The sequence below is a fragment of the Crocodylus porosus genome, unplaced genomic scaffold (assembly GCF_001723895.1).
Source record: "Crocodylus porosus isolate Cpor-Errol unplaced genomic scaffold, CroPor_comp1, whole genome shotgun sequence".
NCBI classification, from domain to species: Eukaryota; Metazoa; Chordata; order Crocodylia; family Crocodylidae; genus Crocodylus; species Crocodylus porosus.
This window is the reverse complement of record NW_017728931.1, coordinates 123,905,190-123,932,908: the sequence shown is the minus strand read 5'-3', so window position 1 is coordinate 123,932,908 and position 27,719 is coordinate 123,905,190. Positions and strand designations below refer to the sequence as shown.

The 27,719-nt window shown below is 42.7% G+C and overlaps 1 protein-coding gene across 1 annotated transcript in view; it reads right to left on the bottom strand.

The window, feature by feature from the left end:
- Nucleotides 1-27,719, bottom strand: part of FBXL13 (F-box and leucine rich repeat protein 13) — a gene marked incomplete at its 5' end in the record, with an annotated part of 190,279 nt that overhangs the window by 144,897 nt on the left and 17,663 nt on the right. Inside the window, 5 exons of the mRNA XM_019543969.1 lie at nt 3,088-3,225; nt 8,618-8,727; nt 10,397-10,551; nt 14,763-14,830; nt 22,115-22,208. Coding sequence (XP_019399514.1) covers nt 3,088-3,225; nt 8,618-8,727; nt 10,397-10,551; nt 14,763-14,830; nt 22,115-22,208 — 565 coding nt within the window. The remainder of the gene's footprint in view (nt 1-3,087; nt 3,226-8,617; nt 8,728-10,396; nt 10,552-14,762; nt 14,831-22,114; nt 22,209-27,719) is intronic.

The following is a 27,719-nucleotide window of genomic DNA, read 5'->3' as shown; positions in this document are numbered from 1 at the left end:
ATGTCCAGGGTTTTATGTGGTGTTCCTATGTGATGTACTATTTATAATGGTATATCTTGGGTCACAGCCATTGTCTTAATGTGGCCTCAGGATATGTTCAAGCCCTTCACAGAAGTAGGCATAATGGGGCTTTGCTGCCCCATCTGAGATGAATGACAAGATCACACTACACTGTTCTTTTTTCTGCAGTAGTTAAAACAAGTAAGAGATTCACTCTTCGTTTTTTACATTTTTTTCCAGTAGAAGGGTTGTGACAGAGTGCCCCATCTCAAAGGGGGATATGTTGGTACTAAAGATATTTGCTTAGCTTGTACTGATGGCTCAGTAATCAGTAGCTTGGATATTACCACTCAGTCTTGCTAGAAGAGGTGACTTCAATTCCAGGTCCCAAGTGAAGTCAATTGATATAAATGCTTTGAGTACCAAAATAACCATTAGAGAGTTACTATGTACCAAGGAATGTGATTCCAAAATGATTCATAATACCTGGGGGCCTGGGACCAGGTGACTTACTAATGAAGCTATACCCAGTGCCAAGATTGGCATCAAAGAGTATATGCCAAGGAAGATTTGATTAATAAATTTGAAGGATACTATTAATATTCACACTAATTGGTATCATGGGACCAGGCTTTTGGCCTTTAGGAGGTTGAGCCCAAGACAAGTCAGAAGTCTGATATTTCTTGTGTCCTGACTAATCAGGCACCAGATAAAGTAACTTAGACCTTCATTTATTCCTGCTGTGGTGCTCTTCTGCCCCAGTCAGCTATTGATGTTGAAATAATGGTGGATGTTTAGAGATTCTTCCAAACAATCAGATTGGAGTTCTTGACTTACCAGGGCAGTAATGAAGACCTAGTGACAGAAGCCTAAATTTGACCTTCCACTTGGTGTCTAAGGTGGCTTGCATGGAGTTCTCAGGAAGAAAAAACTATAGGCGGTTTTGTCTAGTGTTTTAAGTTTGCTTAGAAAGTGTGATGTATGGGGCACAGCTCAGAAATACATTCCTTTCCTAGCCAGATTCAGCACCAAAAATGCCCCCAGCTGGCACTGAAGCTTCACATGAGGAACAAGTCTTGGGGTGCCTATACACGTGCTCCAGGGTGGGGAGAGGAGCATTTTAATTAGAGCAGGTCTTAGGTGCCACTCTAATTAAAACAGCTGCAGAATCTCATGTATTTAATGTTTGGAAAGCTTTAGTTAAAGTGCCCCCACTGCCATTTTGAAACACAGAGACACTAAATACATGAGACACTGCAGCACTCCAGAGCAGTCTGATTAGAACGGTAGTCTACACCAGGCTTGTCCAACATATGGCCCGTGGGCCGCCATGTGGCCCACCAAGGCATTTTCTGAGGCCCACGGTGCTGCAACAGAAAACGAAAGTAAACACGGTTTATTTTCATTCCCACCCCTGCAGTAGCTTCCTAATGGCTGCTGAAGGGCTTGGGAAGGGACAAGGGTCCCACATGCACTGCGTCAGCTTGACATTGCTGATGCAGTGGTGTGGGAAGAGGAGTAGCTGCATGCTGCTCGGGACAAGATGAGCCCCGCTGGAGCAGCCGGGGCTCAGCTGCGCTTTCCCCATACCTGTGCCGGTCAGTTCCGAGTGGCACCCGGCTCCGCCACCGCTTCTGCTGGCCGGTGCTGACCTGGCCGGGCTCCTTTTTTAATATGGCTCACCAGCCCACTGGGTGATAAAAAGTTCATGATCCAGCCCCACATTCAAAAAGGTTGGACACCCCTAGTCTACACCAAAGCACTCTAATCAGAACATGTTGGGGCACATATAAAAATGCCCTTGAATCTTGGTAATTTAACTTCTGACATTGTTGGAACCCCTGTGTAAGAGTAAGTGTGTAGCCTAAACTGAAAATAATCTAAAAAAACCCAAAAATTCTAATTTTAATTTTTAACCTACAAGACTTAACCACCTAACTAAAGTAGTAAAGCTACCAACTACACAAATACAGTGTACAAAGAAAGTTGACACTTTGAAGGTTTTATTTTGCCGCCCATTTCTTTAGTAAGATAGAAATGGATATTTATAATGATGCTGACATGTCCCCAGTGAACACTGTTAGCCAAAAGGATATAGCCTTACAAGCATGCACCTAGAGAGGATTCCACATGAACAATGCTTTTCAAAAGAACTAAAAGTATTTTTGATGGACAGCCTAGATTGAGAAAAGACTTAAAAAGGTAAGAAGTCACATTGACTACGGTGAGACTATTCCCAGGTGCAGATAAAGCCACACAAGGCTCGATCTAGATTGATAAACTAGGTACCAAAATGGGATTGAAATAGAATTTAATTACAGGCATACCTCGGAGATATTGCGGGTTCGGTTCCAGACCACCGCAATAAAGCAAATATCGCAATAAAGCGAGTCACACAAATGTTTTGGTTTCCCAGTGCATATAAAAGTTATGTTTACACTATGCTATATAAGTGTGCAATAGCATTATGTCTAAAAAAACAATGTACATACCTTAATTAAAAAATACTTTATTGCTAAAAAATGCGAAGTGAGCAAATGCTGTTGGAAAAGTGGCACCAATAGACTTGCTCGACGCAGGGTTGCCACAAAACTTCAATTTGTAAAAAACACAGTATCTGCGAAGTGCAATAAAGCGAAGCGCAATAAAACGAGGTACGCCTGTACCAAGTCACAAAAAGTGCCCAGAATATCCCCATTCCAGCACACAAAACCCCTAACTTCATTCAATATCTACATTTTAGACTGTGACAATGCCCAATTTGAGCAGCTAGACAGCTCTCAAGAGAGCCCAATCCTGTAGGAGTGCTCAGAGAACTGAACAGAATTTAGCTTTGTACAGCAATGTCACTTTCACCTCAAAAATGGGTAAAGGAAAAGCTCCTACCCACTTATGTTTTTGGATTGTATACAGCAAGGACAGATTAGAACTTGTAAAATGAGGGGCAAAGATCATTTTTCCCCCCAAGAGGATCCCTTATGGATAACTGAGCAGAGGGTCTATTTCTTAGTGTAAACCAATGACCCAGTCCTTTTTCTTCAACTTTTCCTCAGATAAAGATCCAATTATACACATTTTTTTACTAACCTGTAATAATGCTCTTTCTGGTAAAATTGACTTTTCATAGCTGACTGTTCTTGAGGTTGATGTTTTGTCTTTGATTAGTTCTGAAGAGAAACAATGATGTAAATCAAAAGATTCTTCCTGGTCTTCCTTTTCCAATTGCTGCAAAAAAATTTTAAAAAATAAAAAAAGGAAAAAAGACAGGCATATCTATTACACTGGAGAGTTATCTTCATCCAATTTGTAATTTCAACCTGTCGTATAAATTTATTAAATTCTGAGATATTAATTTAAAGTATTTTTAGTAGTATTTTTATATTAATTTAATTTGAAACAGACTTTTTCAAATTTATCATTATCACCACCAATGCATCTGAGAAACCTGCGCATATGTTGAATATATAATGTCAAGCCATCTGATACAGTGTCACTTGACTGAATTATCAGAGTGCTTGAAACTACTGAAGTACATCCACTGTGGGTAGAATGGATACTTTACATATGCATTCTACTGGGAATACAATGGTAAAAAATATAAGACACAGTAAGAATACAGTGTGAGATTTTCCAAGGTCACCTACTTTCTTTATTATGTCCCTGTTAACAATGCTGAGGCATAAAAGGAAAGTCTATGTAATGATTACAGAGATCATTACTATATTTACTTGCAGACTGTCACAGCACAGGGTCCTCCAGGAGAGGCGTGATCTCCCCAAGGCCCCCTTCCCGTGCCAAGTTGGCCCAAGGAGCACCCTTGATTCTTGCCCACCACATCTTTGATGGTAAAGGTAATAGGGAGGCTGCCTTTACGTTGTCTTGGACATGGTTCTGCTGTACTCACTGACCCCGTGGATTCCTGAACCCCTTGTGGGTCCCACTCTGCAATGTGTGTTCCAGAGCACTCTAGCCTTATGGGCTATGTGTGGCTCCAACCACCCCTTTACCACGCCCCAAGCCTCACAGATGGAATCAACGTTGTTCGATCTGGGCCTTGCTATAATTTGGCCCCCTTGTCTTCCCTGGGCCCTCAGCAACCCTTGTCTTGCTCTGCACCCTCTCTGGTGCTCGGGCTCTCTGTGGCCCTGGTCTCACTCCATGCCCTCTCTGGGGCTTCTCGCTGCCCGCTCTCTGGGGCTGGGGGTCGGCACACCCCAATGCTGCGTCCTCCCTGGCACTTGGGTCAGCACACCCCCAATGCAGCGCCTTTTCTGGCATTCAAGGTTGGCGCACCCTCAATACTGCATCCACTCTGGCGCCCGGGTCCCCACGCTGCCGTGGACCCCTTATGAGGCCTCCTCCTTCCCCGAATAGCCTCTCCCAAACCACCGATCTTAAACAGCAAACAAAACACAAGCCCCTGGGCTATAACATAAACTCAATCCACCCGGCTATAACAACATCATTCAAGCCACCCCAGGGGTGTTCCATCGCTCACCGGTGTCACAGGCAATACCTGCAGTCAGGCTTGCTCTGGGAAAGCTCCTTCCTCCTTGGCTGCTAGCAGGGAACTGCCCTCATAGTCTCAGCCCTGGGGTTTATATGTGGGCCAGGCCCTGCCCCTTCCGGTTAGCTGACCTCTGGCAGATGTGGGCCACTAGCTCCCTCTGGTTGCCCTGGTAACCAGCAGCTGGGGCTCCCCACTCACTGCTAGGGCTCTCTCCCTAGCAGTTCCCACTCTAAGGAGCAGGGCACCTAAGTTCTCTGCAACACAGACTACATGCACATTTTCCCCAAAAGTAGCAATCCAAAATCAAGATGCATGTTTTAAACCAGGAAACTGATTTCTGCACTGGAATGAAGGCATGTAGACACTGTGCTGCCTTCCCTTCCCTGCCACATGGAAGAGGGGTAGTCATTCACTCAAGTCAGGTCACTCACTATCTCCTTGCAAACTCCACAGCTCAAGTTTTAATCCACTCACAGCAATGCTGAACTGGAAGCAGTTTTTGGCTGAATAGCCAATTCAGTAGCAGGTATGACAGGGTTAAAGCTTGAGCTGCACAGCTGGCAAGAAGAGAGTGAATGATGCATGCACCTAAGAGCATTCAGGCATGGTAAGCCCAAGAAAAAATAGGAAGATGATTCAGGATAAATATGAGGGAGTATCTTAAGAAGGAACTGTCCTATTGTTATAGGGAATAAAAACTCATTATGAAATTAAAAAATATCAACAGCGTTGAATGTAATAAGTATTTTGGAGTTCTTTAAAAGGAAAAGGTTTCTGATGGAAAAAGGAAGGAATATAAAAGAAAAGAGTAAGTTATTCAACTTATCAGTACAGTAGTCAGCTGCAGTAGTAAATTGGACAATGACTGATCTAAGCAAGTTGGCTAGGAAAACTTGAAGGAAACAAGCATTGCATAGTGTAATGAAAAGTAATTCGTATATAGAAAGTTATATATTGACAAGAAGAACGGAAGAAAAGGGCAGAGGGCCTTGAAAGATACATGGAACATGAGCATGTAAGGTAGCAAAAGAGAGACAGAAAACAACATTCTAAATGTACATAAAGAATATGTTTACTATAAGTCACTGGGCAGAAAATGAGAGCTGTATAAACAGAAGTAGAGAAAAAAAGAGCTGCAAGAAGTTTTGTTGCTTTGTTTAAAGAAATACTCATTAAAAGAATATGGAAAATTCAATCTTCCTTTGGCTCCTTCGAAAGAAGGATTGAAAATGGAAACTATTCCTTTAATTTGGGCCACAGAAGGACAAGCTTTTAAGCACAAGCTATGTTAAAACAATGATGGATCAGAGAACAGATAAATCAAGAGATCATGGCTAGGGAAGTTCAGTGCACCTCAGCTGCTTTCAAAATGGCTGAAACTGGTTTAATATAAACCTGGCTGGATGTAGTATCAGACTTAACTGATTAAGGTCAAACTGGTCTATGGAATTTCTGTCCCAGATCCCTTCCTGGTTCAAGTTAATTCACAGACCCCCAGCATCCCAGGATGCTTTGCAGCCCTGGGCTGTTCCGTCTGCTCCAGCACAGCAGGGTCTGACCCATCCCTCTGCTCCCTAGCTGAAGCCCTATCACTCTTCTGGCCAGCTGGGTTGAGGTGTAAACCCACTCCTCTGGCCCGGCAATTGACCCCCAGCCAAGTGCAGCCCAGTGTGGCAAGGAGGGGGGAAGGGGGCTTGACTCAACCCCAGGGAGCCAGGAGCCAAGCTGGAGTTCTCCAGCTATGTCCCTTCCTCAGGCTCCAGGCTGGCTGGCGGGGGGAAGCCCACAGTGGGGGCTAGAAGCCAGGAGACAGGCTGGAGTCCTCCTAGCCATGTTGGCCAGCTGGGGGTGGGGGGGCAGGCATGGCTGGGGGACTCTAGCCTCAGTCCTGGCTCCCAGCTCTGGTGGGGGCAGGGGGGAGGGAGGTGGAGCCAAGACTCTGTTCAGGCTTCCCTCCCCTCAGCCAGCCCAGAGGCTGAGGGGGCATGACTGGGGGACTCCAACCCTGCTCCTGGCTCTGGGGGGCTTCTGGCTCCACAGGGCAGAACCAAGTCTGTGTAGACTTCTATCCCCGCCTCAGTTGGCCTGGAGGCTGAGGAGGGGACAAGGCTGGGAGAATCACCCAGTGACTGCAGTGGCCGGCAGGCTGGGAGGTGTGCTCTATTGCCCCCCAGCTAATGGTATGGGCCACTGCAGGGGTCTGGCTGCCTTTCTTGTTTGAAATGTGAACGTCGGTTCACTTGCTTATCAGTTCAATCTACACAGTTTAGAGAAACCGGCAAAAATTGAATTGATTCAGACTGTTTGACTGTCTGCACTTAGCCTATAAATGCATGTACCAAGTTGGGCAGAAATTGTAAAGTATGGCAAAACAATGGTAGTAGCATTGCACACTTGGCTCCTTGCAACAAGTGCGCAGTACAAATACAAGAAAAGCAGTGACATTACAGACCAAACAAAAGGATAGAGAATGCATACAAAAATATGATGGGATTTTTCAGTTGTTACTGGTGGCGGAGCGTATGCTAACAGATCAGGATGTGGCTGTCATAAATAAAAAGAAGAGCAAGTTATTCATTATGAACTTCTTGTGTCCATTAGACTAGAATGTGCAACTGAAAGTGCAAAAGACTGACTGGCAATTGTGATCTGTAACAACAAAAAATGGAAAAAAATCAGGTCATGAAAAACATAAGCATAATACCATTTGCCCCATTAGCTGGGAGCCCCATCAGCTGATCAGAGTTCTCAGTCATGGGGGACACATGCTACATCCCTACAGCTGGGAGCCCTGTCAGTGTTTTGATCTTGGGCTCCCAGCCACAGAAGCAAAGATTGCCAGTGCAGGGGGAGCTCTCAGCTTGGAGGCACAATTGTTGGGATTGTGCGTTAGATCCCACTGCACCCTCTTTTTAATGTCTGTCAAGGGCATATAATTCAAGGCAACTGCTCTCTCCAATACAGAAAGAGGCTTCATGGATTCTCCATACTCTTAAAAAGTGCTCTCAGAAAAAGGCTTATGGCTAAGGCACCTAGGAAATCATCTAACGTAGTGGTTTTCAACCTGTGGTCTGCAGACCCCTAGGGAAAGATAACTAGGGGGAAGATGGGGAATCTTTCCCCCAGGCATCTAGAGGAAAGATTACTATGATCAAAAGTATGTGAATATCCACACTTACGATTCAAAGGGGACCACACCTCCATCTGAAGTTTCCAAAGGGGTTTGCACCTCCATTTGAAATTTTTATGGGTCCACAAATGAAAAAAAGGTTAAAAAATACTGATCTAATGTAGCAATTCCCCCTATGAATTCCCCACTAATAAGGCTTCAGTGGACAATTAAAGATGTCCTCATTTGACTCCTGCTGTGTCAACATTACAGTGTTTATTTATGTTTAAATAAGATGGTCAAGAGTCATGTTAGCTGACAGGATGGTGACCACAAGTTTGCTATGTAGAGTGGGACAAACCAATGTCAGCATTGTGTTATGATTTAATTTTTGTTAGCTGACACAGCACTCGAACATGATTTTTGCAGACTACAATGACTGTTAAGTCCTGGTCAGCATCATGTTGGCTAAAGTTTCTAAAGATCATGTTAAAGGAATGTACTGTAATGCTAACAAACATCTAGAATGCAGTAACAGAAACACTGCCAGCTTGTAAAGCAAAATGGATTTTTTATGGCATAAACAGGTGCCCTTGACATGTCCCTACTCCAGTTAGCTTAAACTAGTCCACACAGTTGAATAAAATCTTAAATTCTCCTTTCTAATTACAACTGAAAAGCACAGTCCTGATGGAAACATTTATTGTATGTTTATATCACTGAAACAATGGAAGGAACTCAGGATGTATTTTTAGAGACATGAAAGTCTAAGAGGGAAGTTTTTAAATACTATGATTTCATGGTTAAATAGGAGTAAGCACTGGTACAGAGTGCATTTTCAAATCACTGTTAAATAAGTACTAAAAACCAATAACAGAATAAAACACCTCATTTAAATTTTATTCATAGGGTTGCTTTCTCACAGCAGCTTCAGTTCATAGAGATACTCTTTAATCATCCAACATTTATATTATATCATATTATATTATATAACATACCTCAAAGTAAGCTTTTGTTTTTGCAGAACTTTGCGCTTCTGCATGCCATGCCTTTAAGATAATTCTGAGCAACTTAACATTAAAGATCCATTGTATTTTCCTGGCTGCCACTGGAGAAAAAAATAGTTGCTTATAAAAATTATGAAAGCAAAGAACTTACAGTTAAATACATTATCAAATGGTTGTCTATAGAATTTCATTTCTACAGATTCAACTATATATTTCTTACAATTTAAATCAATTGTATCATTCTCACTGTGGTATTGGATCATTTAAAATATTCAATAAGATTCCAAGTTAACAGTCAAAACACAACCAAAATACTTTTCTTTAACATAACTATGCAGAAGACTTGATTAATCTGCAAATTAGGTTTACTAAAATCAGTAAATTACCAACCTTGAAGCAGAAAGTTTGAAAAACTGTTGAAGTGAAAGAAAAGAAACACCTGGCTCCATGAAACAGAACAAAACATAACTCACTCACTCAAATTTAATGATTCCCATGCAGACTCAAAAGAAGGGGAGGTTTGGTGGAGAGGGGGGAAGGTGGGAAATCAGTTCTTAAAAGTATATTTTTAATGTAGGCTTTAATTTAATTCCTATTAACAGAGTTTTTCTTTTCCTATATATGTATAGTATGTATGTGTGTGTGTACATACATATACACATGCCACAGTTCCTGGTCCTGGATACCTGATTTTAACTTTTACCTTAAAAAGGCCAGTTTTATTAACCTGAACTAGTTTTAAAATGGAAATCGTTTGGAAAGACTTACCGAACTATGAGTTACAGGAACAGTATCCTGATAAACTCTGTCTGCGTCTCATCATGATTACACATTAATGTATTTCTTGAAAGACAGCACTTAATGTTCAACAAAGATTCTTACAACTCTTACACTTAGTTTATACACAGCTTGTTATCTCACCATTTACTATATATTTTGCAATGGATTTCAAAGCATTGTTACGCTTACATTCCAGAAAGCACCATACAAACATACAACAACCAACTTCTAATCTTTGGTTTATATCACTAATGACTAACATTTTACTTTAGCTAGGAGCAAAACTGGGCATTTCATTCCCAAACCTAAATACTCTTAGTCACGTAAGTCAAGTCAACACACTGAAATCAATAGATAAAGCATATTCACACTAGAAAAGGTTACAATTGTAAATTTTTGTACTTTAGGTATACTCTAAAACATGATTCAGCTGAATTTACATCAACAGATTTACACACACAAACTAAAAACTGTGTTAAAAGCAACAGATGGAACAATTTAAGACCCTTAAAAATTGTTTAACTGATGTTAGGCCCGAAAGATTTTTTTTAAATGTTTATAAAAAATTCAATGACTTTTTAAAAGTCACAAAGATAGAAATTAGCTGATTATAAATTAAACAAGCTTTACAATCAGATTTTTGATGTCACTCTTTAAATGCAGTTTTTCTATTGCTCCCACTAAATCTTGGAATTATATCCCTAAGAAATAGCAAGCTCATGCCTCTTCCATTAAACTTAGAAATCTAAGAAAAAATATTTTACACAAAAAACCCTCACTACTGTGAAATATGCAACACCAAATTCAGTCCATTGAAAATATTACTTGAATATTTAAAATAATATGGAACCCAGTGAGTATTGTTAAGATACTACTGAGTTTCATCCATGAAAGAACTAAAACTGTATAGCTTCTCAGTTACCCAAATATTATGTTTTTACTGTACGCAAGTCCTATTTCTGTTTATGCAAAGTAGCCTGTAAGACTTACATGCCATTTGTTCCCTGTGAAACCGAACCCAACCATTCCATTTCTGTACAATTACTTTTATTATTCTGGAGTTATAGTGAACTGTTGCAAGAGCCATGTTCTGCTCTGCATCTCTTCTAGCTTCTTTTTTCAAAAGACAATACTGCATCCATGCTCTGCAATTTTAAGACACAGTAAATAATGAATGTAGTTCCTGACCTGGATGAAATAAAAAACCTAAAACTGCAACTTCACACGAAGGATACAGATGTCAAGTTCATTAAAATAAACTGATATTATTTTTCTCCAAACAGTCAAAAACTGGTATTTTAAAAAAATAATTCCTCCTGTTCATATATTTTTTAATAATACTTTCTCTTAATATGATAATAATACAGTTCATAAAATTCCTGACTGGTTCCATTCATTACATATTTCAGTTAATACAGTATTATTACTGCCCTCGTCCAATAAATGTTTTACATTCAAGAAAGACAGAAGAGCATTTGCTTAGTTGAATCAAGTATGGAAGTCCCACTGAAAACAATGGAACTTAAAAGACATGCTTAAAATTAAGCAAGTGATTTCCTTAATAGCACTGTATTTAAAAACTTGCTTAAGCGCTTTCCGAACTGTGATCTACCAATGTTATTTAGGTTTCTCCAGGAATATAAATCAAAACCAAAATAAAAAAACATAAACCAACATGTATAACTGAATCATTTTATCCTTCAGTAAAACCACTGTTCTTGCTCTACTTTATATGACAGAAATAGAGCCGGGAGAGAAATATAGTCTGAATGAACCATACCTTGTTTATTTAATACACAACAGTATCTATCTTTGTCTGAGCTGTATGAAAGATAACTATAAAAATGGCTCTACAACATTTCTTTGCCAAGGTATTTCTTATTTGGAAACAAAATACATTTTAACTGAACATATTCTGCATACTAAAAATGTCTCAGTCTGGCCTTCTGGCCTTTTATTGTCTCAATCCAACTCATACTATAAATAAAGAGAACAATTAATTCCAAACTAAATGAGGAATTTTATGATTTATTACCAAGATTTTAAACCACTTTGATTAGCATACCAAAATAACAAACAGCTATAGCTGTAGCTATTGCTGTATACCCCGCAAAAGAGGATGGCTTCTGTGAAACTAACTTTATCTCCCATGAAAGTTAATGACAATGAAAAAGTATTTGATTTTTACAACTCATGGCCATACTAAAGAAATTACTAAGTATTTTTATAAATGATTCAAATGTCCAAATACCTTATTATCAGGGATCTGGGTTTTCTGTTCACCATGGAAAAATATAGTAAACCCAAGTTTTCCCCTTTTTAAGGAGAAAAACCTGGGTTTTCTCTTTTTAAGGAGAAAAATGTGTGAAATGGCAGATTCCCCTTGTGTGAAATGGCAGAGTTCCAGCCTGCAATGGGCTGGGAGGAGTGGGAGGGGTGAGAGGGAGGAGTGGGAGGGGTGAGTGGGAGGAGTGAGAGGGTGCCAGGTGCATGGTACATGTACACATGCACATGGCTCTCAGGCAGCCTGGAGAGCAGCTCCCCGCAGGTAAGTCAGGTGTGCTAAAAGTTAATTTGCCTTTATATACTCTTAATATTGCCTGCATTGATTTGTCAATTATTATTTTGTAACCAATTATAATAAAGGATATTGTATTTCTATCCTTCTAGTCCGTAACCAATATCCATTTTAGTGTGCTCAAATAACTGTAACAGCCAAAGGTTACAACAATGTCCAAGATCAGCAGTTAAGAATTACAAAGTACAAGACCAAGTTTTCTTCCAATGGCTGAAGAAACTGCTGACAGCAGATGGAAGAAATTGCAGACCACAACGCCAGAAGAGTCTGTCAATCATAACATCACAACAGAAGAGGAGGATCATTTCAACATTGGGGGGAAGTGACACTGCAAGACCCATAGACTTGTATGGGGAACAATCACTATAAAGATGGACAAGAACAAAGAGGCTTTGGGTCTGTCCTGCACAGAGGAGCAGCAATATCAGTACGCATCCAACAAGACCTGCCTTCAATCCTCATGGTTAATTTGACTGGCCACCAAGCTAATCCAAGTATCTTAAGGACTGGTAGTATCTTGATATTTACAGGACTGTCTGTTTGTCTCCTTGTGTATGTGTGTGAATAAATGGGTATGTGTGTGAGAGTGTATAAGTATGTATGTATGAAAGTATGAAATAGGCAACACCACCTCTCTGCTGTTCTTTCATTTTGTGTCTTATGTTTTCAATAAATGCGGCATTAATGCATTGTGCCTTATCCCCTGATAAGATTCCTGCTTGTTGTTAATTCACACTGTACGCTCTGTGAGTACAACACAGGGGGGTGGGACAAGGGCAACGTGTAGGCGATACACAGGGGTGCACATGCACACCCTGAGAGCGCCGGTGCACCCTGTGTAGCTGGTGGGCAGGGGGGTAGACGGGAGCACCAGTGCCCGCCCTGTGAGTGCTGGCCGGGGAGCAGGGCCGCCAGTAAAAGCGACTGCACTGCTTCCAGAAGCAGTGCAGCCACTTTTATTGTGACTGAGAGCGGTCCCCCTGGCCAGCAGGATCGGCCGCCAGGGGACTCCTCCCCTTGGTCAGCAGGACTGGCCGCTGGGGGACCTTCCCCCAAGTCACTGACTGGTGTCAGGGGGGCACATGGCCCCCCAGCTCAAGAGGCACCAGACACCCATGGGGTGGGAATTGAGGGAGGGAGGGACCTGAGCAGAGCTGGAGCTGCTGGCCAGTCAGTGTGGTGCATGGGGTTTGGCGTCTGGAGCCATACGTGTCTGTAGGGCCTGGGCAGAGAGTGGGATAGAGCTGTGAGTGGTTTGTCTGGGGTGGGGAGTGGCAGGGGGTTGGCTCCCTGCTGCTGGGTACACTCCCAGAGGGGTCATGGAGGGCATGTGCCCCCTGGATTTGTGCACGGGGTGAGTGTGGGCTGCCCACTGAAGGCTCAAGTTCCCCAACAGCAGCATGAACTTCCCCACTCTGCTGTGCCCTGCTGAGCTGGGTTTTACCCATGGGCTGTGGAGGCCCCAAGGGGAGGGAAGCAGGGCAGGGTGGGGTGGGGAGTCCCGTGCTGCTGCTGGGATCACTGTGCCACCCTGTCAAGGTGCCCTGTACCCACCTGGCAGCAGCAGGGATGGCAGCATAGAGTTGTGCACCCTTGCTGCTGCCAGGTAGGCAACGTGCACCTCACCATGGAAGCACAGGGCTCCCAGCAGTCCCCACCTGATTTTGCCCTGTTAAGCCAGGTCCTGCCTGCTCAGCCACAGAGGCTCCATGGGGAAGGCAGCAGGGCTGGGAGCCCAAACCCACAGCAGGCATCTTGTACCTGCCCCCACCCACCCACCCAAGGGCAGCAGCCGGGGCTCGGGCACTGCTGAGGAGAAGGATGGGAAACAGGGAGTTGCAGACCTGGGTCCCTGGCCCAATAGTTCTGGCAGCTGAGAGCCCTCTCTGGCAGGGCTGTGGGGGTGGGGGACTGTGGGTGGGGAGTGAGGGACAACAACATGGGCAGGGCTTATCAGTGCCACAAAGCAGTGTTGGGGGGAGGGACAGCTGCAGCTGGAGTCATGTCCTGGTGAGCAAAGGGGGCAGGGGGAGCTCTGATTTTCCATGATAAGAAACCCAAAATCAAACACCAAAATTTGTAACTATTTAGAATTTATTTTATTACAGTGATTGACGCACTGTTGGCTTCCAAATTACTTTAAAACTGTAAATATATTAATAAAACATTGTGTTCAACTGATACTGATACATACTTACATACAGTAGTGTTTCATTTTAATCACAGAAAAACACGGATTTGGGTTTTTTAAATCAGAGAATGTGTGTATGGGGAGGGGGTTAATCAAAGAATTTGCAGTTTTTAAATAGAAAACGAGGATCCCTGCTTATTATTTGACTTTTCCCCAAATTAAAGATAAAATGAATCACAAGGAAAATTAATGTATTGCTAAAACTCAGGGGGGAAAAAATCAAGTAAACACCGTAAAGAGGACTCAGATCTTTGATTCCCAGTCCTGTAATTACCAGCTCTCTACTTGGATTATTCATCCACTGGCAAAAGACCTCACTGAATTCAGAAGACTGTTACTGAATTAAAGTAGAATTTGAATTGGATTTAGAATATGTGGGCACCTAACATTCACTATAATTTGAGTTCAAAATAACATTACAGAAGTAGGACATAACCAAATAATCTAAACATTCAAACTACAGTAAAAATTTTCTTTTGCTACATTAACAATATATAAACAGTTCAGCTACAGGGGATTTTTCTTTAAAATTCACTGAATTATTCTGTATATATAGTATATGTACTCAGTATAGCATACACACTTACTGAAAGCACATATTCTTTAAGTTTCTGGTGTAGAAGTTCCATGCCTTGCCACATAACTCTTCATTCATCTAAATATATAAATATGAAATTAATACATACATTTAAAAATTAAAATCAGACCAAAATATAGAACCTGACAATTCTATTCTCCATGTTGATCACCGAAAATTAAAATATGTTTTAAAGAAATGGATGTTCAGTTTTCCAATTATGAAATTTTATATGAATCTCTCTCCATCTCCTTATCTGGTCATTACACTGCAGATAAAAAAAGATTCACTGAAAAAAGAGAGAACTATACTATGTCTGAACTAAACTATTTAACTTAGATAAAATCCCTCCTAAAACTGAAATATTTCTTCTGATAGTACCTTTCCAGCAATTAAATAGCCCTATTATATTTCAAATTCTCTTGTAGTTCATATGCATTAGAATTTAATCAACTTGCTTATGACTAATTTATATATTTTTTTATATAATCCTGTTTATACTTTAAATACTTTATTTACTCAAATGCAAGGCAAGGTGTTCCACCCTCCCTCCCCCAGTCAGCATGGGGAAAAAGCCCTTTGTCTTACATTTGCATACAAGGAAACCACATTAAATTACATAGATGCATTGTCTATTCTTGAACTGCTGCTAAAAGCTGCATGTGATTAGTAATGGAAACCAGCTATGATGTTGATTAAATGCAGACAACACTGAGCATAAGTACACAATGTATGGTCCATATTAGACAAACCTGATGATGGGAACCTACCACAAGGATAGGTTAGTGCAGCCAATCTGAATAAGATATACGGTAGTGCCCATTAAGCATAGTCCACCTCAGCAGTTACACTATAGAATCTAACTATTGGAGGTCTTTTTTGAATTTGTCCCCTTCCCCATTACAGCAGGGCAAAAGAATCTGGGTGGCCTTTGTCCCCCAGTCCCCAACTTCTTTCCCCAACAGACCTTTTCCCTCCGCCCTGTCAGACTCTGTTCTCCCTGAGCACATGGAAGTGGGGAACAAATTAGAAAAAAATGACCTTGAAAAAAACATAGCTGCAAAAATTTGCATACAGTACCTATAGATTTAGTTCACCCAGAACTCATGCATTTTACCTTTTTAGAAACTGCTGCAAGTTTTATCAAAGGTTCTCCATAAACACGCTTTTATCTATCACTTTGGCACCTACCTATCATAGAATCATAGAAAATTATGGTTGAAAGGGACATCAGGAGGTCATCTAGTCCAACCTCCTGCTCAAAGCAGGACCTTCCCCAATTAGATCAACCCAACCAAGGTTTTGTCTCACCAGGTCTTAAAGACCTCAAAAGATTCCACAACCACTCAGGTTAACCTTCTCCAGTACTTTACTACCCTCCTAGAGAGAAAGTTTTTCCTAATATAGAACCTAAACTTCCCTTGCTGCAACTTGAGACCACTTCTCCTTCTTCTGCCATCTGCCACCAGTGAGAACAGTCTAGCTCCATTCCTTTTGGAACTACCCTTCAGGTAGCTGAAGACTGCTATTAAATACCACCTCAGTCTTCCCTTCTCCACACTAAATAAGCCCAGTTCCCTCAGCTTCTCTGCACAAGTCATGTGCCTCAGCCCCCTAACCATTTTTGTCACCCTCCACTGGACTCTCTCCAATTTATCCACATGCCTTCTGTAGCAGGGGGCCCAAAACTGAACCCAGTACTCCAGATGTGGCCTCACCAATGCCGAACAGAAGAGAACACTCACTTCCTCAATCTGCTGGCAACACTCCTACTCAGGTAGCCCAATGTGCTGTTAGCCTTCTTTGCAAGAAGAGCACACTATTGGCCCATATTCAGCTTATTGTCCACTGTGACCCACAGCTCCTTTTCTGCAGAGCTGCTGCTTAGGCACACCCTGTACCAGTAAATGAGATTGTTCTGTCCTAAGTGCAGGACTTTGCACTTGTCCTTATTGAACCTTATTGAACCTCATGACATTTCTTTTGGTTCAATCCTCCACTTTGTCTAGGTCTCTTTGAATCCTAAGCCCTACCCCTCCAGCATATCTACTACTCCCCTCAGCTTGGTGTGAGCTACAAAATTGCTAAGGATGTGCTCCATCCCATCATCAAGGTCACTGATGAAAATGTTGAACAAAATCGGCCCCTGGGACACTCCACTTGATACTGGCTGCCAACTAGACATCAAGCCATTGATTCTACCCTTTGAGCCTGACAATCCAGCCAGTTTTTATCCACTTTATAGTCCATGCATCCAAGTCATATTTCCTTAGCTTGCTTGCAAGAGTAGTGTGGGAGACCATATCAAAAGCCTTGCTAAAGTCAAGGTATATCATGTCCACTGTTCTCCCCATCTCCACAGAGCTAGTCATCTCATCATAGAAGGCAATCAGGTTGGTCAGGCATGACTTGCCCTTGGTGAATCAATGCTGACTGTTCCTAATCACCTTCTCCTCCAAGTGCTTAGAAATAGATTCCTTGAGGACATGCTCCCATGATTTTTCCATGGACTGAGGTGAGGCTGGCTAATGTGTAGTTCCCTAGATCCTCCTTCTTCCCTTTCTTAAACATGGGAACTATAGATTTGGCCTTTTCCAGTCATCCAGTATCTCTCCTGATCTCTACAAGTTTTCAAAGATAAAGGCCAATGGTTCTGCAATCACATCTGCCAACTCCCTCAGCACCCTTGGGTACATGGTGTCCAGCCCCATGGACCTGTACGCATCCAGCTTTTATAAATAGTCACTAACCTGTTCTCACTACTGAGGGCCGCTTACTTCCTCCCCAAACTGTGCAGCCAGTGCAGTAGTCTGGGAACTGAACTTGTCTGTGAAGACTGAGGTAAAAAAGGTATTGAGTACTTCAGCCTTTTCCATATCAAGATCTTTCTCTTGCTGCTGACATCCTTGTAGAAATTCTTCTTGTTACCCTTCACAGCTCTTGCTGCAACTCCGTCCTGATTTCATCCCTGCATGCCGAAGAAATACTTATTCTCCTCCCTAGTCATTCATCCGAGTTTCCAGTTCTTGTAAGCTTCCTTTTTATGTTTTAACTCGCTGAAGAGTTGCCTCCTAAGCCAAGCTTGTTGCCTGATATACTTGCTGGTTTTCCTGTGCATTGTAATGGTTTGTTCCTGCGCCCTCAGTAAGGTTTCTTTAAAGTACAATCAGCTCTCCTGAACTCCTTTCCCCCTTACTCCAGCCCCCCAGGGGATCCTGCATCAGTTCCCTGAGCATGTCAAAGTCTACTTTACTGAAGTTCAGGGTCTTTACTCTGCTGCTCTCCTTCCTTCCTTCCCTAAGGATCCTAAACTCAATCATCTCATGATTGCTGCTGCCTAACTTGCCATCCACGTTTAGGATTGGAGTTCCCCACCAATTCTTCCGTTTGTGAGCAGCAGGTCAAGAAAAGCATGGCCCCTAATTGGCCTCTCCAATACTTGCACTAGGAAGTTGTCCCCAACACTGTCCAAAAGCTTCCTGGATTGCCTGTGCACTGCTGTATTGTCCTCCCAGAAGATGTCAGGGTAATTGAAGTCCCCATAAGAACCAGAGCTTGTGATCAGGAAACTTCTGCTAGATGTTTGAAGAAAGCCTCATCCACCTCATCCTCCTGGTCTGGTGGTTTATAGCAGGCACGCACGCACAACAACATCACACTTGTTGCTTTCCCCTCTGACCCTGACCCAGAGACTTTCAACAGGTCTACCTTCAGATTCATATTGGAGCGCTGAGCAATCATACAGCTCTTCTACACAAAATGCAACTCCTCCTCTTCTCCCCTGCTTGTCCTTCCTAAACAGTTTATACCCATCCATGACAGTGCTTCAGTCATGCGAGCTCCCACCAAGTCTCTGTTATTCCAATCACATTGTAGTTCCATGACTGTGCGAGGACTTCCAGTTCTTCGTATTTGTTTCCCTGCCTCTGTGCATTTGTGTACAGACACCTAAGGTAACTAGCCAATTGCCCTACTTTCTCAGGAAGAACAAAAAGGTCTCCCCATTGCACCCTCCTGCTTCTGCTTTCTCCAGGCCCCCTGCTTCCCCACTAACCACAGGGCTTTGGCCACTTATATATAGCACAAACCTTTTTTTTCCTTTACTTTATCAAGGCTATATCCATTCAAAATTCAATTGGGCAAAGCCCAGTAGTCAAGTTCCAGAATTTGACTGAGCAGAATTCAGTCACCAAGTCTGTGTAGCATGACCACCAGACAATCATCCTCACTCCAAGACCCATTGGTCTGGGGCTTCTGGATACTCCCCAAAGCCAGGGAGGCATCTTATGTGCAAGCCCCAGGCCCAGAGGCCTTGGAGTTCAGATGTTCTCTATTTTGCTTGATCGTGACCAGTCTAAAACAGACAGATGTACACACCTATTAAATTAGTTTAAACCTGCCTGCAATAGTTCAAAAGTGTACCTGGAAAATCAAGTACTCTTTTGAACCAGTTCACTGTAAACTAAGTCAATGTTACATAGACACTCCAAGCATTCCGAGACACACGTCTGACAGGTCTTGCAGGCATCCCACACTGCATCGCTCCCTACCCCGCAACTGCTGTAACTGGCTGCTCTGCAAATAACATTTTGGGGCATCCCAGGACTCATGGCAAGAACATCCAGTTCCAGTCATGAGTGGGGGCTAATTAGCACATGGATCCTTTCTGGCTGGTATCTGGAGTATACACAAACTGAGCAGTGCTGAACTGTGGGTTCACCATGGCTTGAAATGCTGTTGATTCTGGTGGGGCCCAGTCCAATGAACTATGTGGTATATCCCAAACAAGCCTTTTGACTTTAAACTAATATCATCTATACTTACTTGGCAGGAAAGAGACTGAGGTGGTTTTTGGCCCAGGTGGTTTTGCTTACCTGGCAGGGGAGATACCCTTCTTCTTGGCTTTGAATGACTTGGGTGAAGGCCTTTCCCTTGCACTTTGAGCAGGCTGACACCTGAGAGAGTCTAAAATTACTCCAAATGCAAGGATCTCAGCTACACAATTTATAGTGATGCGGGACTGCTCTCAGGCTTTCCTTCTAGCTTACTCCTTCAGCCTTTTTGCTAGGGGCAAGTGAGACTAGGAGGCATCTGAATTCCAAGGCCTCTGGGCTTGGGGTTTGCACAAAGGACACCTGCCATGCATTTGAGAGTTTCTGAAGCCCCAGGCTGAAGAGTCTGGGAAGTAGAATACATGCCAGTGGTAGAGCCACACAGACTTGAACAATTGTGTTCTGCTCAGTCAATAGAATTGGGAACTGATTTGGCCTTAGACACAAAACTTCAAAAGGATAAAAAGTAAAGTTTATACTACACATAAGTGAAGTGTGTTGGTCATGGGACATGATGGAAAAGTGTAGGTGTACATATATGTATTTGCATTAAAGGAAAAAAGGTTGTACTATGTGTAAGTAGGTACAAAAGTGCTTCTTGAAATCATGTTTATAGCGTACCTGTGTTAAAACATTACAGCCACTTCAAAAACAAGGCAACATGCATCAATTCTGGATGAACTAAGTGTAGCAGGAATCCTACTTTCAGAGCCCCTCTGGACGTGTGGCTCCACCCTCCTGCAATGGGCCAACCACCTGCTTACTTGCCTGCCACGCCTTCATCTTACTTGTGATTAATAGATGATTGGAATCAGCAGGAGGCTGCCCATTTCTATGCGCCCCAATGACAGGGGGCGCTGTCTGCGGCTCCTTTTCCTCCCCTACACCACAGCCCAAGCCTCGCAGATGGTGCTGGTATAAACTAACTTGGGCCATGTTATTATGTCTCGGCCCTTTGTTTGTTCTCGGGGCTCCTCGTCTCCCCTCCTCACTCTCGGGGCTCCTCGTCACCCCCTAACTCAGGATTCCTCACTGACCCTCCTCACTCTCAGGCTCCTCACTGCCCCCCTTACTCGGGGCTCCTCGCTGCCCCCTAGCTCCGGGGCTTCTCGCTGCCCCCTTTAGCTCCGGGGCTCCTTGCTGCCCCCTAGCTCAGAGGCTCCTTACTGCCCCTCCTCACTCTCAGGCTCCTCACTGCCCCTTAGCTCCGGGGCTTCTCGCTGCCCCCTTTAGCTCTGGGGCTCTTCGCTGCCCCCTAGCTCTGGGGCTTCTCGCTGCCCCCTTAGCTTCGGGCTGGGCCAATGCGCCCCCAAACAAAGCTGCGCCCGCTCCAGCGCCAGGAGACCCCATGCTATCATGGAGCCCCTATGAGGCCTCCTCCAACCCCTTATAGCCTCACCCAGTCCTCCGGTAAAACAGAAAACACAAAACGCAAAGCCCCCAGGCTACAACATAAATCTAGACCGTTCTGGTCAAAATACGAATCTCTCCCTACCAGAGAGAGAGAGAGAGAGAAAGAGCGCATCAACCCCCAGCAAGAACCAGGGGATGTTCCAACCGTCAGAGTTCTCCCCTTTGTTCTGGCTGAGTTCCTCCTCCCTCGGCTGCCGGAGGGGAACTGCCCTCCTGGCCTTCTGCCTGGGCTTAAGAAGGGCTAAGCTCCGCCCCTTCCTGGCTCTAGGTTTCCCGGGTTGCTAGGGCAACCAGCACCTGCGCAGTCCTGGTGACTGGCAGCTGCGCTTCCCCCTTCCCGCCAGTAGGGGTCTCTCCCAAACCATTTCTGTTCTCAGTTGCAGGACACCTGAGAGCTCTGCAACACTAAGTGTATGGGTACTATAAGCAAACTGGTATAGGCATGTTTAATTCCAAGTTTATTGTTGTCAGATTTGCTCCTCACATCTATAGGCTCAGGGAAAGAAGGGTCTAACAATAAGAAGAGGGGGAAGGGTCTGCTAAGGGAAAAAGTTAAGGGGAATCAGAAGGCAAAGAGGTTACCTGACCCCTCCCGATTTATTTTCCCTCCTTTAGTATTGGGAGGGAAACAAAATCATACATAGAATTAGATAATTAGATTTTATACATGGAAAATTATAATAAATTTATAAATTTACCATATATAGAATCTAATTACTGGGGGGGTCATCTTATGATCAGGTTCATCTTCTATTTCAGTAAATACAGTACATACAACATTAAATAACCCTCCTTTGTTTCCTTTATCAATTATCTTTACACTTTTATTAAGTGGAATCAAGAGTACAATGAAGAGCCATGAAGCTTAAACTGAGCTCAGATTCCATTTTGTGAAGAAATGACAATTATTGGTAATCATTTTCACATGTGGAGAAAATGTTATTCTTTAAACATGAACATTTTGAAAGGACATAAAACTAGTGCATAAAAACAAATTCAAGGGATTATATTATATTCTTTCACATAAACAAAAATAGGAGAATCATAACACAACCTTGAAGACAGAATTTTCTCTTTTTTTACTAAAAAAATGTTTGCAATGTATATCTATTATTACCAGCTGTTTATCATTTAGTCCAAAAATGATGTGCAGATAAGTTTCCGAAATCCTCTTTAATTCCAGCTTTAAGGATGGATCAATACACATATCCCTGGGGAGGGAAAAACATTAAGCAAGTAAATCACATTAGCAAAACTAAATGTATGGATTCCCATCTCCTAAACAGCTTTCTCTTCTGCTATGTTAATCAACCACAGTTTTTAAATGATGTTGGATTATATGAGAAACAAATATAGGATCATAGGAATGTAGGGATGGAAATGGTCATCTAGTCCAGCCCCCTGCCCAAGGCAGGATCTTTCCTCATGAAGTGTCTGTCTAACCCACTTCTGAAATTTTCCAAGGATAGAGTCCATGATTTCAATGTTAATTAGCAACAGTTATTATTGAGCTATGTAGGGACAGAATTGAATCCATTTCTAAAATTATATAAACTGCTAGAAAATATTCAAGATATAAGCATTTTCTTTTTCACTCTTAAGAAATAAGTATTAAAAGCTTTATCTTATGTGGGATTTTCAAAACGTTATGCAATGTTTTCTGCTGTTGTATAAATAGCCTGCCGGCATGTACAGGGAATGAAATTATTTTTTTAAAAGAAGACCAGAACTATATTTAAAAAAACAAAACCAAAAAAAAATGCTGAACACTGTTGCCTAATGCTTACAGGAGAAACACAGAAATAAACAAACAAAAACAAAAGAACCCTCAAAAAAGTACTTGCCAGAATGGCAAAAACCAAGAAAAAGGGGGGAGGGTGTTCAACTTTTTAGGACAATTTTACATATGATACAAATTAAATAAAACAGATACAATTCTTATGCCACAAACTATAGCAATTACCTACCAGGGCAATTACTAGTCTGCAAAGTCCCACTGCCCCAGGAAGAAGTTCAAGATGTGGCCTGGTATATAGACAAAGTGCGTAAATCTGTGTCATCCATTGAAATAGTGTAGCTGTTCTCAAAGTATACCTAGCCCACTCCTGCAGTGTCCCTGGGCTACTGTAGAGGGAGGCAGGGACATGACCCATTATCTCTATACCTTGGGCTATGATTTTGCCCTTCTAGGACTGCAGGTCCCTGACCCTATTTCTGCCTTTCTTCAGGCACTGGGCCCCTGGCCCTGGTCTCTGCCTCTCCAGGCTATGGGTCCCTGACCCTATCTCTGTCCTTTTTGCTGGGCCCCCAGCCCTAGGCACTGCCCGCCTCTGGGTAACTTTGCAACTGACGCCTGCTCCCCACAGCTTCCAGCCTAATGTGCTGCTCTGGCACTCTGGGACCTCCAAACCTCCTCTTGTTAGTCCCTACCCAGTCCTCCAGGAAACCACAACAAAATGATAAGCCCACAGCCATAACACAAACTTTAAGCAAGCTGGCTACTGAATCAAAACATTCCTCCTTGTGGGGCTTGTGGGGCTTGGTTCCTTGAAAGCCTTCAGCCCTTTACCCACAGTCACCCTTGCAGTAGGATTCCAGTTCACTCCATGTATAGCTTTTCCTCCGTCTGGAGCTACTCCCCTGGCTCCGTTTAAGGCCAACAACCACCTACCCCACTTCCATCCCTGGCTTAATATGTCTCCCAAACCTGGCCCCTTCCAGTCAGGTGACTTCCCCAAGGTTGTCTGCCAGCTCTCCCTAACCGAGCTTGTTGGCTTAACGCCGTGGCAGCTTCCTATTTCTACCCTGGGTCCTCATTATCTCTGACTAGGAATCACATCAGTCCCAGCTGTCAGTCCTTCGCACAGCTCCTTAATTGACTACTTTCTCTCCACCAGGTGACAGCTCCCCCCGGGCTCTATTTATTCTGATTACAAGCCCTTTTGTCTTAGTGATCTGTTTATCCAGACAGCCACAATGTGGGCAGGCGAACATTCTTTGTGTAACAGGAGTCTCTCCCTCCTTGTTGCACCTTTTCTTTTTACTGACAATCTGCAAGCTTTTTATTGACACATTTTTACTGATATACATCATAGATAGTGTAAATGTAGCTCTTTTGCCAGGGCCCGGTTAGAAGGGCTGGGTTCAAATTTAGGAATTTCTAAACACCAACCATTGCAAAGAAGTAAAAAAGTTTGGCTTTCATTAAAAGGTCTTCAGTAAAAAAATATTGGAAACCCTGCTTGATTGCAGCAATGGTTTCACACTGTGCAGCTATCACCCCAGGGTTCCCCTACTTGTTCCTAGACCCTGATGCCTCCAACTGCACCCCATATCGTATGTCCCTCTCCAGCCTGCTCACCCCAACCTTACCCCTGCCAGTCCGACTCCCTGTCCTACCACGGACCCCCAAAGCAGCCTACCTGTAACACAGCATTATTACAGGCAGCTTATGGGACCCAGCAGCAGCGTATGGCTACAGGGGAGGGGTCTACAAAGCCTTCAGGAAAAATTCATGCAAGGTGCAGCACTCCCATTTAGACACCAGATGGTGTTGCTATGCTCTATCTATCAGCTTGCCTCCATCTTCTTTTTGACCATGGAAATTAAATCAAGCTCTAGTTGCTTAGTATTTTTATGGATGGCTCCATTTTTTTTATTATTTTTTGGGGGCGGATTTTATGGACAGTAGTCTGATTTTTTTAATGGATCAGGAGCCAAAAAGCCTGATTTTTTACTGACTGTAAATTTACATATGGTTGGTATCCCTGATGCTCAACAATTCACAGAAAGAGTTCCATAGTAAACAGGCTGCACCAGTGTTATAAGACTCAATGAAGTAGTACCATATTTATTCAATTCCAAGACAAGGTTTTCCCCATTTAACATGGGGAAAAAAGCTCCTTTTTTCTTGGAATCAAGTAGGAGGCAGTGTGGGGGAGGGCGGGGGACAGGGGATATGTGCAGCAGAGCTCAACCAAGCAGTGTGGTGCAGGTGCAATCTGCACACACCTATCTGGCCCACAGCTGCCCCCAAGGCACGCTGCATGAAGCCGAGCCCTACCTGCAGCAGCCTGCACCTGTCAAAGATTAAAGTCTTTGATTTCAGATGCTAATGGCAAAAGGTCAGAGACTAACACAACAAACTCTGTAATTGTCTCACACTATTATTCTTTAGTTTGTAACAGTGCTGCATATACACACCCCTATCTGTGCCTCATTTCAAATTACTTGAATTCTCATATGAAAGAAAAAAACTGACCTTGACAACTCAGCACGAGAGATATCGGAACCCATGGTGACCAGATAAAAATTGAAACTACTTTAATGAAGTTGTAAAATTAAATATGCTATGCGCGCCATCCTGTAACCAAACAGAACCAGTACCACCCAAGTAAAAATAACCCCCCTTTTTTATGAAACTGGAGCAAACAAAGAAAGCACAAGTGCCAGCTCATTAATTATTTATAATTGGCGTATAGTAATTGGTCACCTGTGTCAGATAAAACTTTGAAAGAACTTCCGCCCAAAGCAGAGAACGGAGAACTGCGTATACACTCGAGAAAAACAGATTGTGTACGAATATTTTTCTCCGCCTACGTTATCTTTTTGGCGTATCCCCGTTTATCTCTCTATCTCTGGTGTTATCTTTCTTATCAAGAGTTCCCGGTAATCTGCAAACTGCAAAAGCTTATATGAATCGCTCGGAAGCAACTGTCTTACCCACCCTGTAAATGGCCATAATTTTGAAGAGACCGAAGACTCCACACATGACTACCGACTGTTTTTCCCAAAGCTTTCAGCAACGATGGACATTAGCATCATTACTCATCTTGGATGACCACCTTCTAGTCTCAACATATCTCATTATCTTAATCTTTTCCGCTGTAATCTCCCTATAACAGACATTTCGGGAGTACCTTTAACTGTTAGCCCTTCTGTTTATGAACCTACACTTAATTGGCCATATGTTTGTGTCAGGCCATCTTGTCCTGCCAACACCATTAACTGTCTTACCCCTATCGTAACACTGTTCGAAACACTTAACATAATCCCAACCAATGACTCTCTTTCTCAGATTACACACTGTATCTATGTTCTCCGAGTTAATCTCACTACCATTCGAAATTACTCCCTTATAGAGCCAAAAATGCAACACAATGTGTGCATATTGTGTAGTATTCTTCATGCTTTATGGCCTCAGTGCCTAACCTATGATCCACTCTCTCCCAATAAAAGAAACCATCAGAACTGTCGTAATGTTAACGGTTCTAAACCCCTCTGGTTCGTACCAGAATCTCCGTTGCTCAGCCCAAATGAGAACATTAATTCCATACCTCGACATCGATTAATCTGCTGTACGAGCAAAAGTCCTTGTTCACTTTCCCTCCCAAATCCGAAGCCGGAAGTCCTTTATACAAATTTAGCCATTCCTTGTCTTTGGAGTCACTTTGAAAACTCCAATAACTTTACTAAATCGTTCAAAATCAACCCAACTCGATGCCATAACCCTGTCCCAAACGGACGCTTACCCCCTGGTTGGGTTTGGTTCAATCTCAAAACAAACGCTACCAGTATCTATCCCATTCTTACCCCAGGTGAAACTCTCACCCCTGTAACCTCATTATGGAGTTTGAAAGGACTTCAAATAAGTCGAAGAAAAAACCACACCGCTACACAAAAAAAATCTGATCTTTCCCGTGCAAAACGTGCTTCCCTTACGAGGGAACAAGGGGACTGTGCCTGGACTCTGATGGATATCTGGGACAAAATCGGCTTCCGCTTTCCTATGTATGGTGCACAAGCTAATACGCTTAAAATTGTTCTTTTAACCGAAACTGTTGCCAACCTTACTAACCTAGTCACTGAAGGGTTTCAAAACATTGACGAGTCGATTAGAAAAGTACAAGCAGCGGTATATTACAATCAATTAGGCTTAGACTACCTTTTACTTGAACAAGGCGGTTTATGTACCTTATTTAACAATGACTCACACAGTTGCCTAAAATTTACTCCTCAAAATGGGGGTAATTTAACTCAAGTCCTAAGCAGTCTAGAAACACTTTCCACCTAACTTCGTGAAATGACCACAAAAAAGAAAAGTTGGCTAGATAACCTTTTCAATTGGTTTGGCTTTGACGTCTCCAAATGGTTGTTCCCCATACTTGTACCTATTTTGAGTATTTTTATTGTTATCTTAGTAGTGTTATGCATTTTCTCTTGCCTTTTTCATGTAATCAAGAAACGAATAACCACACTTTCTGCTTTTGTATACACACGCTTGCCAATTGTTTACGAGCTCGATGAGAAAGATAACCAATTCTAAACGATGTCACCAAAAGTTGCCATCGGCAAGGGGGCATGTCAAAGATTAAAGTCTTTGATTTCAGATGCTAATGGCAAAAGGTCAGAGACTAACACAACAAACTCTGTAATTGTAGTCTCACACTATTATTCTTTAGTTTGTAACAGTGCTGCATATACACACCCCTATCTGTGCCTCATTTCAAATTACTTGAATTCTCATACAAAAGAAAAAAACTGACCTTGACAAAGCACGAGAGATATCGGTACCCATGGTGACCAGATAAAAATTGAAACTACTTTAATGAAGTTGTAAAATTAAATATGCTATGCGCGCCATCCTGTGACCAAACAGAACCAGTACCACCCAAGTAAAAATAACCCCCCTTTTTTATGAAACTGGAGCAAACAAAGAAAGC